Genomic DNA, 15,052 nt, shown 5'->3' on the forward strand with positions numbered 1-15,052 from the left:
TTAAGTTTGAAGTCAATGAGGACAAACAGAGTAGGCTACCTTCAAATATTCCATCCACTGAAGAGAAACTATATAAAAATGTTTGCCGGTTAAGATAAAGTGTCCCCAAAATCAGTTTTTAGACCATTACATTGGTCTAGTCTGAAACATCTCTACCGTGGCATTTTGTACAGACATGTTCCCCAGGCGAGGAATCCAAACACTTTAGTGATACCCTGACCTTTCCTCCAGCACCCCCATGAGGTTATTCAAGTACAATATTGGGGTACTTGTACTTCCTTAAGTATATCCATTTCATGCTACTCTGTAACTCTCCACTACTATTTGACTGCTTTATTTACTAGTTATTTTGCAGATTCAGTTTATTAATACATAATATAATCAACTAATAAATCCTGAATTATTTATTTGCTGCACCTTTAAAAGCTGCAATATTTATTAGTGTTCATTAATGTATAGAGTACTTTAAGTATATGATGATACTAATACTGTTCCTATCATGAGGTATTGCTAGTCTTACGTAATGTTGTTCAACTTTTTCTTTATCAGAAGTTGATCAAGGAGACATCTTTTTGGGAGTGAAATGTTTTGTCTAATACGTGACCTTTCCAAGCCTGTTGACATGGTTGACCATTTGTGCCATTCAGTGGAGTTTCCTTTCACCTCTGGTCGTGTTTTCCTCCACTACTGGCTCCCTTCACTCGCGTCGTGAGCTGTATCTTGGTGATGAGTGAAAAATAACCTCTGGGTTTGTATATAAAGAAACAGACATTTGAGAAGTCCTGTTTAGCTTTGAACCGTGTAACCATTACACTTGTAATTTGCGGATTTTGGTGAAACCCCATGTCAAAACACCTGGCAAAAGTGGAGGCGCTGTAAGGCATTCATCATGTATGTTAATAGTGGCCTCGGTGACATGTACAAAGGCTCGCTGGATCTTTTGCAGCTGTATGTTGAGAGGGCACAGGAAATATTTACAATGAAGGCATCAAAGGAATAACTGTTGAGTGATGTTACAGCAGCACCCGCTCAACGAACACCACCATGTGTTCCTCTTCACTCACGCCTGTCCTCGGAGGTAAAAGGACATCATAGCTATTCCAGCCCTTCGCACACATCCCTCCGTGGCGTGCACATTAGGCACATGCCTCACACCTCTGGCTTTAGTGAGGCTTTGTTACAATAAAACTAAGCCTTTGACAACTCTTGTCCATTCCTCCGGACCTCTTGAGTATCATTGGCATGCTCTTTGCATTTCATAAATTCCACGGCTGCTACAACTATCATGATGGCAGTTTTGGGAACTGTCCTCTACTTGAGCACCATTAATGACAACGCTTTAGCATAACACCACTACATGATCATATGACTAAAATCACTCACGCTTGTGTTTTTGAAGCATTTTTATTGACCTTTATAAACACACAAACAAATCCAGAAACTATAATTGCAGCTGTAGCCAGTGAGGAACAAGATAACACACCCTGAATTAATTAAATAAATATAGCTACCTTCTTTGACTAAAATGCTATTTACTGGACACCATTATCCATTCATCTGGGAAATTAGTGTAGAATTCAGTAATCCAGCGGTTCACATCATGCTAACACAACAGTGAGTATGACGAGATGCACGAGGATTCCAGAAGAGGAAGGTGGTGCAAAAACAAAGAAATATGTGGGCTAAACACAGTTTGTGATGCAAGTGAAGAGTTTCTCATGACACAAAACAGTCAACATGCAGGAGACGGATCCATATTCTCTTCAGTCAGCAGCTCGAACCTCTTACTTCTTTTCTTCTTTAACAATTTGAGCTGCAAGCCAAGAACATAAGTCAAGATACAGAGGCAAAGTTAAATTGGTAGCACAGTTTTTAAAAGCAAATACATATTTTGCAACAGTGTATCACTATTATTGTTTTTTTTTAATAATAAAAAGAAGAAAATCTTATGACTTTAACCTGCAATGACATATTTTTGTGTATTGACATATCATCATCTTCTAAGTTGATATAGCAAACCCTCTATTAGCTCTGGTCCCACAGGGAAATATCTTGCTCTTACTGCCAAATGTTTTACTATGTAAAGTAACTAACTGAGTCTGTGTGCTGTTTGGTTTTAAAGTAGCTATATATTGATTATATAAACTAAACCCTTTGAACATTTTATACTACAGTACATCAATAAAAGTACATTTGAGCCCTCCAAAACGTATATCTTGAGTCAAACATGTTGCATAAGTAAAGAAGTCCTTAATATCTACATCAGATCATTTTCTTTGACAAATCCTTAAAGCATTCATCACAGTGTGGGGTTGGGTTGGGTCTTACCTCAGGATCACAGGTTGGTTTGAAGCATGACGGGACAAAACATTGTGAGTAAAGGGTGAGAGTTAAACGAGGGAAGGAGTCGCTCATTGAGAGCAGCTGGATCATGGCTTTAGGATCTATTTAAAGCTTTAGAATGTATTCACAATGCTAATGTTGTGATTTTGACCACACGATGACACGGTTTCATGTTTGTGATTGATGTTACTATTGATACTGTCATATAAACTCAAAGTAGATTCCTGTTCTTTTAACACTTCATTTTACAGGTTCGTAATTTCAATTATTCTCAAAGAGGTTATCTCGGAAATAACTGTAATTTTGTACTAATAATAAGAAACAGTGTTCAGTTGACACGCTCTAGCAGTTCTCTAATTAGTACCAACTCAGCAACTCAACGAGAAAGGCCACGAGATGTGGTTAAGAGCTTCATAAACAACACATATCTAGTATTTTGTACCTAGTGTTGATGCTTTTTTTTGGGACATTATTTATTTGGGTTTACTGTAAATTCTGCACATCTTTCAGGGAAAATACTATTTTTCCAATAACCATAAACACCTAAATCTCTCCAGGAAACTTCTTGGAAATTGGGAAACCCATAAAATAAAAGTGTTACCCATTTTTGCATCACATATTGTAATATTTTTAGAGTTTCCAGTGCTATTATTTAACCTGATCTTTTACTATATCTTATTATATTTACACTTGATGTGTTTTTCTTTATAACAGAACAGAATGTGTTTGTGGGTCATGAAAAAGAGGACACATGCGTTTCTGTCTCTGAACCATCATGCAGGATACTTACGGCGGACCTCCAGTTTACACTCCACTATGTCTTCTCCGCTGGCGTTGACAGCTTTGCACATATACACTCCCCCGTCGAACGTACAGGGCTTGCGGATCTCCAGCGTCAGAACACCTTGTCTACAGAGCATCCGGTACTTGGCTTCATTTGAGATGTCCATCTTGTTTTTGAACCAGGTCACTTTGGGCTAACAAGGTAGGACAAAGTATTACACTAGCCTATGTGATACTTTTCACAGTCTGCAATACTCTTACTACTGCACAATTATAGTATCATTTAGTACTTGTCCATTAGTAACAATCATGATCACTTGGTTTATCTGGTGGATACTGTTTCACTGAGGATTGGGTGCTACTTGCTACTAATCCCCTAGTGAAGAGTGGGGAGTGTGTGTACGTGTGTGTGTGTGTGTGTGTGTGTGTGTGTGTGTGTGTGTGTGTGTGTGTGTGTGTGTGTGTGTGTGTGTGTGTGTGTGTGTTTTATCAGAGGGTTATAGGTATACATTTATGTTGTTTTGTAAGTTACTTTTCCATTGCTCCCATTTTTAAATAATACAAATATTTAAGCATGACTCAACTGTACGTTTTGCTATTTCCAAAGGAGTGAACTTTCATGCAGCTGTGATGAAGTTACAAGCTCTGGAAAAAGCAAAAAGTGGACCTCGTGTAGAAACTGTTTTGTGTCAACATTTCATTTAAAATCTGTTCCCATACTGACCTTTGGTGAGCCGCTGAGAGAGCAGCTGAGGGTTGTGCTGTATCCTGCGATGATAGAGCGGTTAATCAACGGATGTGTGAACTTGGGAGCCTGCGAGAAGTCATGGTCCTTGTAGGTGGGCGGCTTGTACTCGATACCTGAGGAGAGAGACAAACAGACATTTGGGTATTGTTTTCTTCAGGACATAAAATCATAACTGTTTTGCGCTGATTCTATATGTGCAGTCGGAGCCCACCTGTTTTATGGATGTAAGCGCTGTCTGTTGTGTTGCAGGGATCCGGGCTGGGGCCCACCAGGTTGTTGGCAAAGATTCGGAAGACATACTCATTCCCCATGATGAGGTCAGACGCGACACAGTTGGTTCGCCTGTACTGCTCGTAGACTGTAAACCAATCCTTGATAGAAATTACAAAAAAAAACAGGTTCAGTTTTTCCAATTCTCAATCCTCTATGCGTATTTTGAATACTCAGTCATGCTTATGTGTACATTAACACTTGACAACACTTTGTGCATCTAGTTGGAGTGCTAGATTCATTCCCCTGTAACCTACATCTCAACATGTGACACTTTAGCTGGCTTGTATTGCAATCACTTTAAATCAAATATCTGTGCAAATACAGTATACAGTGAGGCATGCACATGAGTAAGAGTGACGGTGAACTGATTGGGGATTTGTAATTAAGGAACTAATTTTTTTCACAGTCATAAGGATTTAAATAATTTGTCACAGTCTAATTTGAATCCGCTGTTTGTTCACTGGCTCTAATTAATATAATTAATATCTGCAAATTAAAATACGGCAAAAGACATCATACAATAATATTATAAAGGTATCATTGATTTGATTTCAAAGCACCTTCATAATCTAGACGCTGAAGGAGTTGTGTACTTGCTCACAGTTTAAATGTTTTTATTTAGGTACAAGAATGAAATAGGATATCATCAGCAGTTATCTCTGACATCTCACAGGTACACAGTACATTGTTATTGGTAACATGATAATCAGCATCCCCAAGTTTGCTATAAAGAGCTGCAAGTGAAATTAATTTGATCTAATAATGACTACAGTGAAACATGAACCGTCAGCTGAGCCGGGCAGGAGCACAAGGGCCCTGCGTCACAGTACAGACAATCCTGACCAGGTCAAGGCTACGAGGATAGGATTAGGACATTCCTGGCCGACATCGTTCCTGGCAGCTCGAGGCAGAGGAAGGTGCCAGTTGGAGATATTGCCAACAGGCCCATAATGCATCACTCCTGGCCCACAGTTAAGACCGTGTGCTAAGCATTTGCTGATTACTATTTATGTGTCACAAGGCAGGGTAAAATATCTCTGTTTGTCCATGCAGCATCCATCCTCACACATGTACGGACAAACTCATTCATGTCAATAGAAAAGAAGGTTTGCAAATGTGACTTCACAGCAACGCAGTTGTCGGTTGCCGGGTAAAACTAAAGGCCTGCAATGGATCAGTGAACAAGAAACGACCTCTGGATGTCATATTTAACTCGGTTCAGAGTAACCGTGAGCTGACCCGAGACTGGAGTTAGACCAGGTCCAAATAACTTTCATTTTAGTCAGCTTGGGTAGCGTCAATATGTCTAAGACCCAAATGAATCATAGTGGACCAGCTGCAAGGTGACAAGTGCAGGAAAAAAAACTCCCTTTGTTGCTACTCATTTTGCTATTTGGTGGTTCAGCATGCTAACAAGATTTGGATTTGGTCTCTTCAAAAAATATATAAATATTTGTTTATCTAACCTTTTTCATTTTTTCAACCCAACTTTTTCAGTTTGGGTCCAAAATGTTCCACCTCTTAAGACCTCTAATGTCATGTAGACATACATTCTTCTCATGGCTTAATTGCTGTAAAGTCATTTAATTAGCATATTATTTGCCTTCCATCAATATGAGAACTTGGTTTCAGCTTCATTTGAATGTAATATAAAAACAGACGTAGCACCCGAGGGTGTAGAGTCTCACCATGGTTTTCTTGTCAGCTTTCTGAATGGTGTAACCAGTTATTTCACAGTTACCGTCGTCCTTCGGGGGCTTCCACTCGAGTGCCACATTGAAGCCCCAGATATCTGTGATCTTCAGTGCCAAAGGGGGCCCTGGGAGATCTTCAGAGGAGAAATATGAATTGTGAGTAACTGTCTACTGCAGAGATTGTATTTATTCCTAATAATAAAACCCACAGCCAACTCTCCATGTGTTCAGTCCTGCTTACCAACAATCTGCAGTGTGATACTTGCTGTGTCTTCCATGTTCTCAATCTGCAACTGGAGCTCATACTTCCCAGAGTGTTTTCTCTCTGTCTTGCGGATGAAGAGGATCGTATCCATATCACTGTTCCTCACACTAGCGAGTGTGGAGGTCAGAGGCTCCCCGTCTTTGCTCCATGTGACCTTTGGCCTTGGCTTACCCTGCATGACCAGAAAAGACAAAGGAGGGGTTTTAGTTCAAGATGCTGTGTGTCAGGTCATAAATTAGATGATTTCAGATGGCGATCTCTTAAAGAAACATTTCCGTAGAAAAGTGGCCACCGTCTGTCAGAACACCATGTTTGTTACAAACACGATGCCACCAACAGGTCAAGATTTCCTCTGGTCCAACACTTCAGTTAATCATTGACAGTTGCATATTAAGGTAAAGCTGCATTATTACGTTAGCATGCTAGATAAGAACATGGCTTTTTCTCTGGTGCCACCTTCAGACCAAACGTTACATTTCTTTATCCCACTGGTGGTGAGGATCTAACCATACTAAAGGTGCCTTATATATATATATATATATATATATATATATATATATATATATATATAAAAGTGAGTTTAGAAACTTGTCAGTTAGTTTGTCAAGCAATATAAAATGACATTTAGAGTGATAAAACAGCTTTATCAAAATTGTCGACCCCCACAAGTACACCCCCTTTTTGTTTTATGGTGTGTAATCTGTCTCATGCTGAATCTCTCTGTCACTGTGTCATATACTGTAACTTTCAAAAATCAATCTTACTTTAAAAGTCAATCATCAATCATCAATTGGCAGCACGTATACATACAAAGCCAGACACACATCAAAACATTACATGTGCATCCACATCATTTTACTTAATGTATTTGTATATTTGTAATTACATGTGTACATCATTTAGAATAAATGTTGTCTCAAATAGCAGAATAATTAAAAGAATATTCTGCATCTCCCTGACAAGTTATTGGAAAATAAATGTCTTATGTGAAAAGTCACTTAGTCTTTGTGCATCGTTCATGTTTCACTCTGGTGCTTAGACTGTATAAAGACATACAGTAAATAATCTTGGTGTTTGAATCATGATTTGAAGAAGGTATAAAATATATAGTGCACCTGGAATTTAATCACAATGTTAACAGTGTCTCCAACTTTCTTGACGAGAGTCTGGCGGAGATTTCTGGGGAGCCAAATTTTAGGGCGTTCTGTGAAAGAAAACACACAAAACATTTTGTGAGTTTAAATGTGGAGAATTATTTACCTATATAATATGTATCGGTAAAGTAAAGGAGCAGTAAGTCGTCACAATCCATCCAATCTCAAAACACTCACGCATTATCTCTCGGATGGTGACAGGCTGAGCCAGAGTGTTGGGAGCACTGGGTCCTGCCATGTTGTAGGCCCGCACACGGAACTGCAGCTTGTCTCCGGTGGTGAGATTTTTGATGATCAATGATGTCCGGTCAGTCAGACCCTGAATGGCAGGTATCCATTCATCCGCTGCGACCAGAAAACAACAAGAAATACAACAGTTAATGACAGCAAATAAAACTCCGATATAACTAGAATTCCAGCCATTACAAAGGTTAATGTCGTCATAAAATCTCCATGCCTAGAGGCATCTCTAAAGCACAACACATTACAGAAAGAGGGTTATGTATTTATCTAAACGGACGAGTTGAAAGAAAGCATGAAAACCCAAAACGTAATTATTCTTGGTTGATAGCCTTTGAGGTTTAAGATGAATTAACTTTGTTTACATGTTGCAGTAAAACATTACAAATTGACCAGTTAAAATGTCCACATTGTAAATGAAATCAAAGTGGGGGGTTCTGTTTTCTCAAAGTGAGAGATAAGAGTATGACATATGCAACAGGGGATGTTGCAGTAATATGGTTTGCATCATATGCCAGACATTTTCTCATCCTTCTCCTAACTGACAATAGTTTTTGGTACTTAGACCGTCCTGTATGGGCTGTCTTGACATATCACTCTGGTTACCTGATTGTGTATATAAACTTTGATGATATATTTAAAAAAAACTCCATATCAAAAGCATGCAGGCGGTTGGCTCCAGCACTTACTGCCCTCCTTGCAGTACTCAACCTCATAACCCTCGAGTTCAGCTGAGCCAATCCTCTCAGGCGGCCGCCACTTCAGCGAGATGGAAGTGTCACTGATGTCGTCGACGCAGAGTCCGATGGGCTCACTTGTGGGGGCTGAGAGTGAGGCATAGAGCAGATAAAGAGCTTTGTTAGTCAGTTAGAACATAACTAAAATAAATAAAAGTGGATGAACCTAATCAGGCTAATGGCTGCAAATTAGGTAAAGTAACAGAAAACTGCATCAAGTTGTTTTAAGGTGGAATGAGCAGCATGGACATCTACATTTTCTCAAGTTTTGCTTACCTACAGGCAACAGAAATGCTTATTATTTGTATTTGTTTTACCTATTTGTTACTCAAATAAATTAAATCAAAAATATTTGTGCCCAATTAAAGGGGAATGACTTTGTGTATATGGCTGTATTGTGTCTACTGTTTCTGTCCACACCATCTGTGCAAGTACAGTTGTGAAAAATGTAACAATCCAGTGCCTGGTTGTGTGAGGAACCAGTTACACTTAACATTCATTTAATCTACTGCCACTGGCGACCTGGCCCCGGTTAAGTGGAAGAAAATGGATGGATGATGAATTTAGAGTGACGTAAATGAGGTCCTATGTAATCTAACAACAGACTGCTTGATCCTGTAACAGTCCTAATTCATATAAAAGCAAATACATTATCAATATTAATATCAGACCTCTGTGGTTTTGTTATCAGTCTATTATCCCGTAAGCCTGCGTACGTCATCCCGGGAAAGATCAGCTGTCTGACGGATCTGGAGTTCACGGCAGGGCTGAAGACTAAGTGCCTGCTGTACTCTCTGTCCCGCAGGGATGAAATGACATGATTTCAGTTCGCATTAAATGACTCTGGTTTATCAGCTACTTCCCACGCATTGCTTTCACCACAGAAGTGCCAAAAGCAAACAACCAGTGTCACAACCTGTCTTAGCTGCACAGAAGAAAGGCCTTGTTTTCAAGTGAAAAAGCAAATGACGAGGCAATATTATTATTACAGAGTTTAGCATTGGGATGAAGAATCTCTGCTCTCATCTATTGTAAAACTGTAGGAGTCAGGAGAAATTATGGAGTGGGAGAAAAGACGCATCATTGCTAGTAGAAATAAATATTGGTCATAGATTACTAAATGCCCATTTACTTATTTTGTGTGAGACTGCAAAGTAACTAATTTAGTCATTTTAAATTACAAGGCATAATTCCAGATGACACCTTGAAAATGTCTTTACTGATTCATCATATCAAACACAGACCCTCAATGGCTACTTCAACATCTAGAGCAGTGACCTCCACCAGCAACTAGATTCTGTCGATTCACTGTCAAGACATCCAAAATATACAACACCAGCTACTGTCACTGGAAGTATGATCATTTAGAGTGAGTAACAAACACATATCACAACTAGTTTCAAATGAAAAATCTTCCAAAAATGTCTACAGAAAATAACCCCTCTTCATCGTTCCAAGGTAATATCTAGTCAACCTTATATTTGTTTGATATTGCAAACAAATTGATAACATCATGTGGTCTGACTGAAAGGTGATGAATTCTAGTTGAGGCCTTGTCGTCACTAAGGCCAGGACGCCACGTCGCAGGGCACAGGCTCAGTATTTAGTTCAAGCACACAACGGGAATACCTGTCAGAGGTCAAGAGTTTCCTTGCGTGTAGATAGTCACAGCACCAGGAAATGTTTTAAAAGTAGCTCAGCGAGGTCAAAAGGTGCAGAGCAAAAATCTCAATCATTGTGTTTTAAAAGCAAATCATCCATAGTGTGATGACTAAACCTGACAACACTTTCAAACATGTACACCGCTGAAACATGGGGGGCTGGAATATGCATTCACATTTCCCATTACTGTCATACAAATACAAACAACATCAAGTTTAATTTCTATTTCTAAATCCTACATGATAATCCAACATCTCAAAATGAATAATTCCTACTACCAACAGGTTCTGGCTCTGGTTCAGCAGCAGGAACGGGCTCCACAGTGGTCTCCTCTGCCGGGGGACCACTTTCGATATCCTCTGCTGCTGGGGTCTCATTCTCAGCTGGAGCTCCCTGTTCCCCGCTGGGCTCTGCGTCTGCAGGGGCGTCTGCTGGTGGTGGTTCACTACTGACTTCTGCTTCCTGTTCGACCACAGGAGGTGGATGTATCTCTATCTCAGGCTTACTGACTTCCACCTCTGCTGGTTCCTCCGCCGGAGCATGGTTCTCTTCTTCTACAGGTTTATTTTCTTCCACTGGCTTCTTCTCCGCTGTCTTTGGAAGTTTAGGCTTTGTCATCCTTTCTCAGTGTATAGCAGTCCTGCTGATGATTGAAGCTGTTGGCTGTGTGTGTCCGCCTCTTCTGCCTGTGTATGCCTCTCTCTAACCTATGCTGTCATTCTCTCTCAAGCACACATACAGTCTGTTGTAGTCTTTGCTGTAGTGGCAACAATGCCTCCTCTGGAGCAGCCTCCTCTGGAGCAGCCTCCACAGTCGCGTGAGCCCCTCTGTGTTAAGCAGCTGGTCCAAGCAGAGTCGAGTGCTACCAGACCATTATTTATAGAGAGGGATGCCATGGATAGCTTCCTAATAGGCTGTCTTACAAGCAAGTGGCCATCTGGATACAATGATGTTCCCACTTAGATCAACAAGAGGAGAATAAACTGGTATTTATAAAATCAGAAAAGACAATTCAAACCTGAGCCATCTTATTAAACTGGTCCAGGCCTCTGGATCACCACACACAGCTCAGATTAGCAATTCATATGGAAGGACGTGAAACAAGGAAGTGTTTCTAAGTTCAGTTCCGAGATGAGGAATGTCTTGGTGTTGTATATTCATTGGTACCTGCTTCATAGCATACTTTGAGGTATATACAAGATTTACAGGAGGAATATACATAAGAGCATCATCAACAAGTAGTCAACTCTTTAAAGGAGTACAGAAGAGCCTTGGTATGTGAACAGTAGTTACAAAACGTAGACACAATGTAAGTTCCTCATTGAAAAGGACCTAACGCCATTAAAAACGTGGCTTTGAATATTAATTATTTCTCTTTAACATTAAATATTAATGGCTAAATAAGCAACAATCAAAGATTATAAAATAGCTTGAGGTATTGTTTATTTAATTACACTGAAAAACTATGCTTTGATTTCATTAACCTTTCAGAATTTGTTTTTGCAAGTGGTCATGTGATATGTCCATTCAAGGCTGTTCAAACTTTACATGGATGCAATGCTGTGAATACTGTAGTACAGAGGAAAGGTTCTTTGGACTGCATGCACTGCATTTGTGCTTTTGCAGTAGCTAAAGTGGCATCATTCAACCATGCACGCTCAAACGCTGATGGCAGTGGAGCGATCATGCGATCATACGAGGTACTAAAAGGGGATCTCCACTTTTAACAGCAAAGTCTGTTTACAGGTCTTGTGGACTTGTATTACATATTTGACTCAAGAGGGAGCTGTGCAAAGATAAACCGCCTTGAGTGATGTCCCTTGAGTCAGCGACGGTTTCAGCTGAAGATTACAAGTTTGAAAAGGAAAAACTTTAGCTTACTAGACCTCTGTGGCCCGCTCCTCATAGCCGATTGAGCCTCGCGGCTCAGGGTTTCATTAGCGGCCAATACTACTACTAGCATAACACACTCTCTCACCGAACTGCCGGCGGTCAAGTTACATAGTTGCTAATGTAGGCACCAGGTTTTGACAACAACAAAGAATGCATGGAATAAAACATCCGCTTGTGTTGCATCTATTTTGGACCTTTTAAAAAGTCCATCAATTGAGAGTCGGACAATGCTAAATTGGTGCTCTTTGAACCATCCGGACCAATAGAGTTTCAATGTCTAGCTCAAGGACACTTTGAGATGAGGACATTGAGAGCCAAGGACACAGACAATCCACAAACTTCTTTGATTGCAACAAACATACAGCAAAATTGACCGTGTCCTGTCATGACCACAAATCAAGCAGGCCCCATGACCAGAGTGAAACCTAAGACTGAGCACACCAGGCATGAAACAACCATCAAAAGACAGACATGCCGTCCACCATTGCTCCTCCAGATAAATCATCATCTTTAAGATACTGTAGTGTGGCGAATGTACAAAGAATATATCTTTTATTTTCATTGAATCTACTGATAAATGCATTTTCTCTGTCATGGAACAGTTTCAATAGTAAACAGCTCCTTTCAAGTGTGATGGGAGTTGGTTTAGACCTGTATGTGAAGACTCACCGACTGGCACGAAAGGCTGTGAGGCTGAACTGTGACGAGACATGCCGATGCCGTTGACAGCATAGACTCGCATCTCGTACTCCATTCCTTCAATCATCCGCTTGGCTTCATAGGTAGTTTCTTGATAAGGGTCAAAGTTCAGTCTCATCCACCTGAAGCTCTTCTTCTTCTTTCTCTCCAGCACGTAGCCTGACAATTTAAATTGTTGTTGTTATAGACTACGCTTGACAGGATATTAAAGAAGGAGAAGGCTTCCAAATAATTTGAACAAATAAATATTTTTTACCAGTAATTGGCTGTCCACCATCAAACTGAGGGGGGTCCCATTGGACAACACAGGAGTCTTCTCCCACACTGAGGATTCTGGGAGCCTGGGGGGGATCTGGAACATCTGGGGGAAAACATGGCTCATGTGTTCAGAAACAAAAGATGTATATTTACACATACAGGTGCCGTCAAATCGAACATCTAATATGTGTAGCTTTATGATTACATGAATTGATTTAGCTAGTTTGACTTGTATGTGTGGTAGGGCTGTTTGATCATTCAATATGATAATTTATCGTCTTACCATGGAATTATATCAAGGAGAAGTCATATATATATCGAGATATCCTGATACACAATGACTTTGTTTAAATTGATAATAACAAGAACATACTAACTCACATTTTTTAAAATATCTGATGTGAAATATTACGAGGGAATATCATTTTAAGATTGCGGTTTTGCTTTTACACCACACTTTACATTACAAAATGTACAATGTGATTAACAAACACTGTATATAGTTAAATATATATATATACGTTTTCTCTATAATTTCACTACAAACTTATTCTTAATAAAATGAGAAAATATTTAGTATTAGTATTAAGTATTTCATTCACACAAGAGTATACAAAGATTGGCTTTATGAAGTGGTTATTTAATGTAGACTGTTGACTGACCAGAAAACATGCTATATTGTGATATATCGTTATCGAGAGATGAAATGACCTGTATCGTGTGAGAAGACTTCAGCCATATCGTGCAGGACCAGTGTGTGCTAATAGGCAGTGGTCTAGTCTACACTGGGATGAACCCGACTGGTTTAATTCAAATGAATGTGGAGGTCAGTCTTACCCACAACTTTCACATTAATATCTACAGTGTCCTCCCCAGCGGGGTTTCGAACTACAACAGAGTAGATGCCCTCGTCCATCCTCTCAGTCCCCTCGATGGTGAAGATACAGTGTCCCTTGGTGGTTTCAACATGGATCCTGCCGTCTCCCTCTGTGATGACCTACAGTCCACAATGAGATCCAGAGCAGAGTTACTGGATTGATGCTCACATGAAACTGATTGATAGTTCTGTTGCACATTCTGGAGGTAAAGACGTGGGTACAGTACATGTAGTATATTAATATCATGCCACATTTGGAGAGATGATATACACTTTGTATTTAGGGAAATCAGGCTTTTCAAAAAGAGCTGCAACTAACAGTGCAATCTGTCATTTGTTTCTCAATTAATTGATTAGCTTTTTGGTCTATAAAGAAGAGTAAATAAACCAGGAAATATTCACATTTAGGAAGCTGGAATTAGAGATTTTTGGCTTTGCTTTTCTTTCTTTTTAATTACCCAAACCGATCAATCGATCGGCGATTTATTTAATAGTTGAAAATGTATGAATTAATCTTTGCAGCTCTATTTTTAAAAGCCAACCACACACAGCTCCAAATCTCACAATGCAAATGCAGGACCAGCATCTGAAATGTAACATTCATGAGTTGATGTACTGATTAACAATAATATAGTGTTAGAATATTATCATTTAAATAAGAATTAAATTGTGCTTCAATAACATTTAACTTTATTTAAATATATAAAAATGTGTTTTAGTCTGTGATCCAAGGATTATTTCACAGAGTCCCATTATTAAGTTGTCATACAAAAACATACTTACTGCCCAGTTTCCTCTGACCTGTGTCTTTGTGTAGTAATATTCAGAACATGCTCTTACCTTAATGAAATGGACACTGGACAATGGATGCTGGCCACATGCACCGTGTTCTTAATGCTATGTAAAGGTGAGACGTAATGCAAAAGGTGCACGTGCATCGATATCCACTGAAGAAGCTGCTTTTCATGTATTTGTCCGAATCTGTTTGTCTTTGTTACTGCTGCAGCCTGTTCTTTCTCCAGGGTTATAAAGTAGTAAATCAATTTAACACACAACCTGTTCAGTCAAGTAGCTGCACAATCAATTATGTTATGTCTTGAATTCAACTACGAACATAGTTGCATGCTTACATAGGGTGAAATGCTCATAGACTGCGACTTTTCCACTAGCTATATATTGCATTCTTTACGGACAAAGAGGTGGCAAACTGATTGTTTTGTCTTGCAGACTACTACAAACAGGCATCTATTCCAACGGGACATGCACACTTACTTCCCCATCCTTCAGGGTCCAGGAGGATGTCGGCCCTTCTTTCTCTTCTCCATCAGGTTTTACAGAACTATCCTACATTTGAGCAAAGCAAAGCGGTAAAAGCCAAAGAGAACAGAGAGGCCTTTGTAAACCTCTCTTTCTCCTCAACTCAAAA

At 39.6% G+C, this 15,052-nt stretch overlaps 1 protein-coding gene across 3 annotated transcripts in view; it reads right to left on the reverse strand.

Moving 5' to 3' along the window:
* Positions 1-1,395: 1,395 nt before the first annotated feature.
* Positions 1,396-15,052, reverse strand: part of mybpc3 (myosin binding protein C3) — a 32,060-nt gene continuing 18,403 nt past the window's right edge. Inside the window, exons 21-33 of one of the 3 annotated variants that reach the window (XM_029426142.1) lie at positions 14,899-14,970; positions 13,587-13,746; positions 12,748-12,852; positions 12,462-12,650; positions 8,190-8,324; positions 7,438-7,605; positions 7,222-7,310; positions 6,083-6,278; positions 5,836-5,975; positions 4,086-4,245; positions 3,851-3,987; positions 3,134-3,320; positions 1,396-1,813 (exon numbers count right to left, since the gene is read on the reverse strand). In XM_029426142.1, coding sequence (XP_029282002.1) covers positions 1,785-1,813; positions 3,134-3,320; positions 3,851-3,987; positions 4,086-4,245; positions 5,836-5,975; positions 6,083-6,278; positions 7,222-7,310; positions 7,438-7,605; positions 8,190-8,324; positions 12,462-12,650; positions 12,748-12,852; positions 13,587-13,746; positions 14,899-14,970 — 1,767 coding nt within the window. In that variant the 3' untranslated portion in view covers positions 1,396-1,784. The remainder of the gene's footprint in view (positions 1,814-3,133; positions 3,321-3,850; positions 3,988-4,085; positions 4,246-5,835; positions 5,976-6,082; positions 6,279-7,221; positions 7,311-7,437; positions 7,606-8,189; positions 8,325-12,461; positions 12,651-12,747; positions 12,853-13,586; positions 13,747-14,898; positions 14,971-15,052) is intronic. The other 2 variants (XM_029426156.1, XM_029426149.1) reach the window with 2 other exon arrangements.

Source organism: Cottoperca gobio, chromosome 3 (genome assembly GCF_900634415.1).
Source record: "Cottoperca gobio chromosome 3, fCotGob3.1, whole genome shotgun sequence".
NCBI classification, from domain to species: Eukaryota; Metazoa; Chordata; class Actinopteri; order Perciformes; family Bovichtidae; genus Cottoperca; species Cottoperca gobio.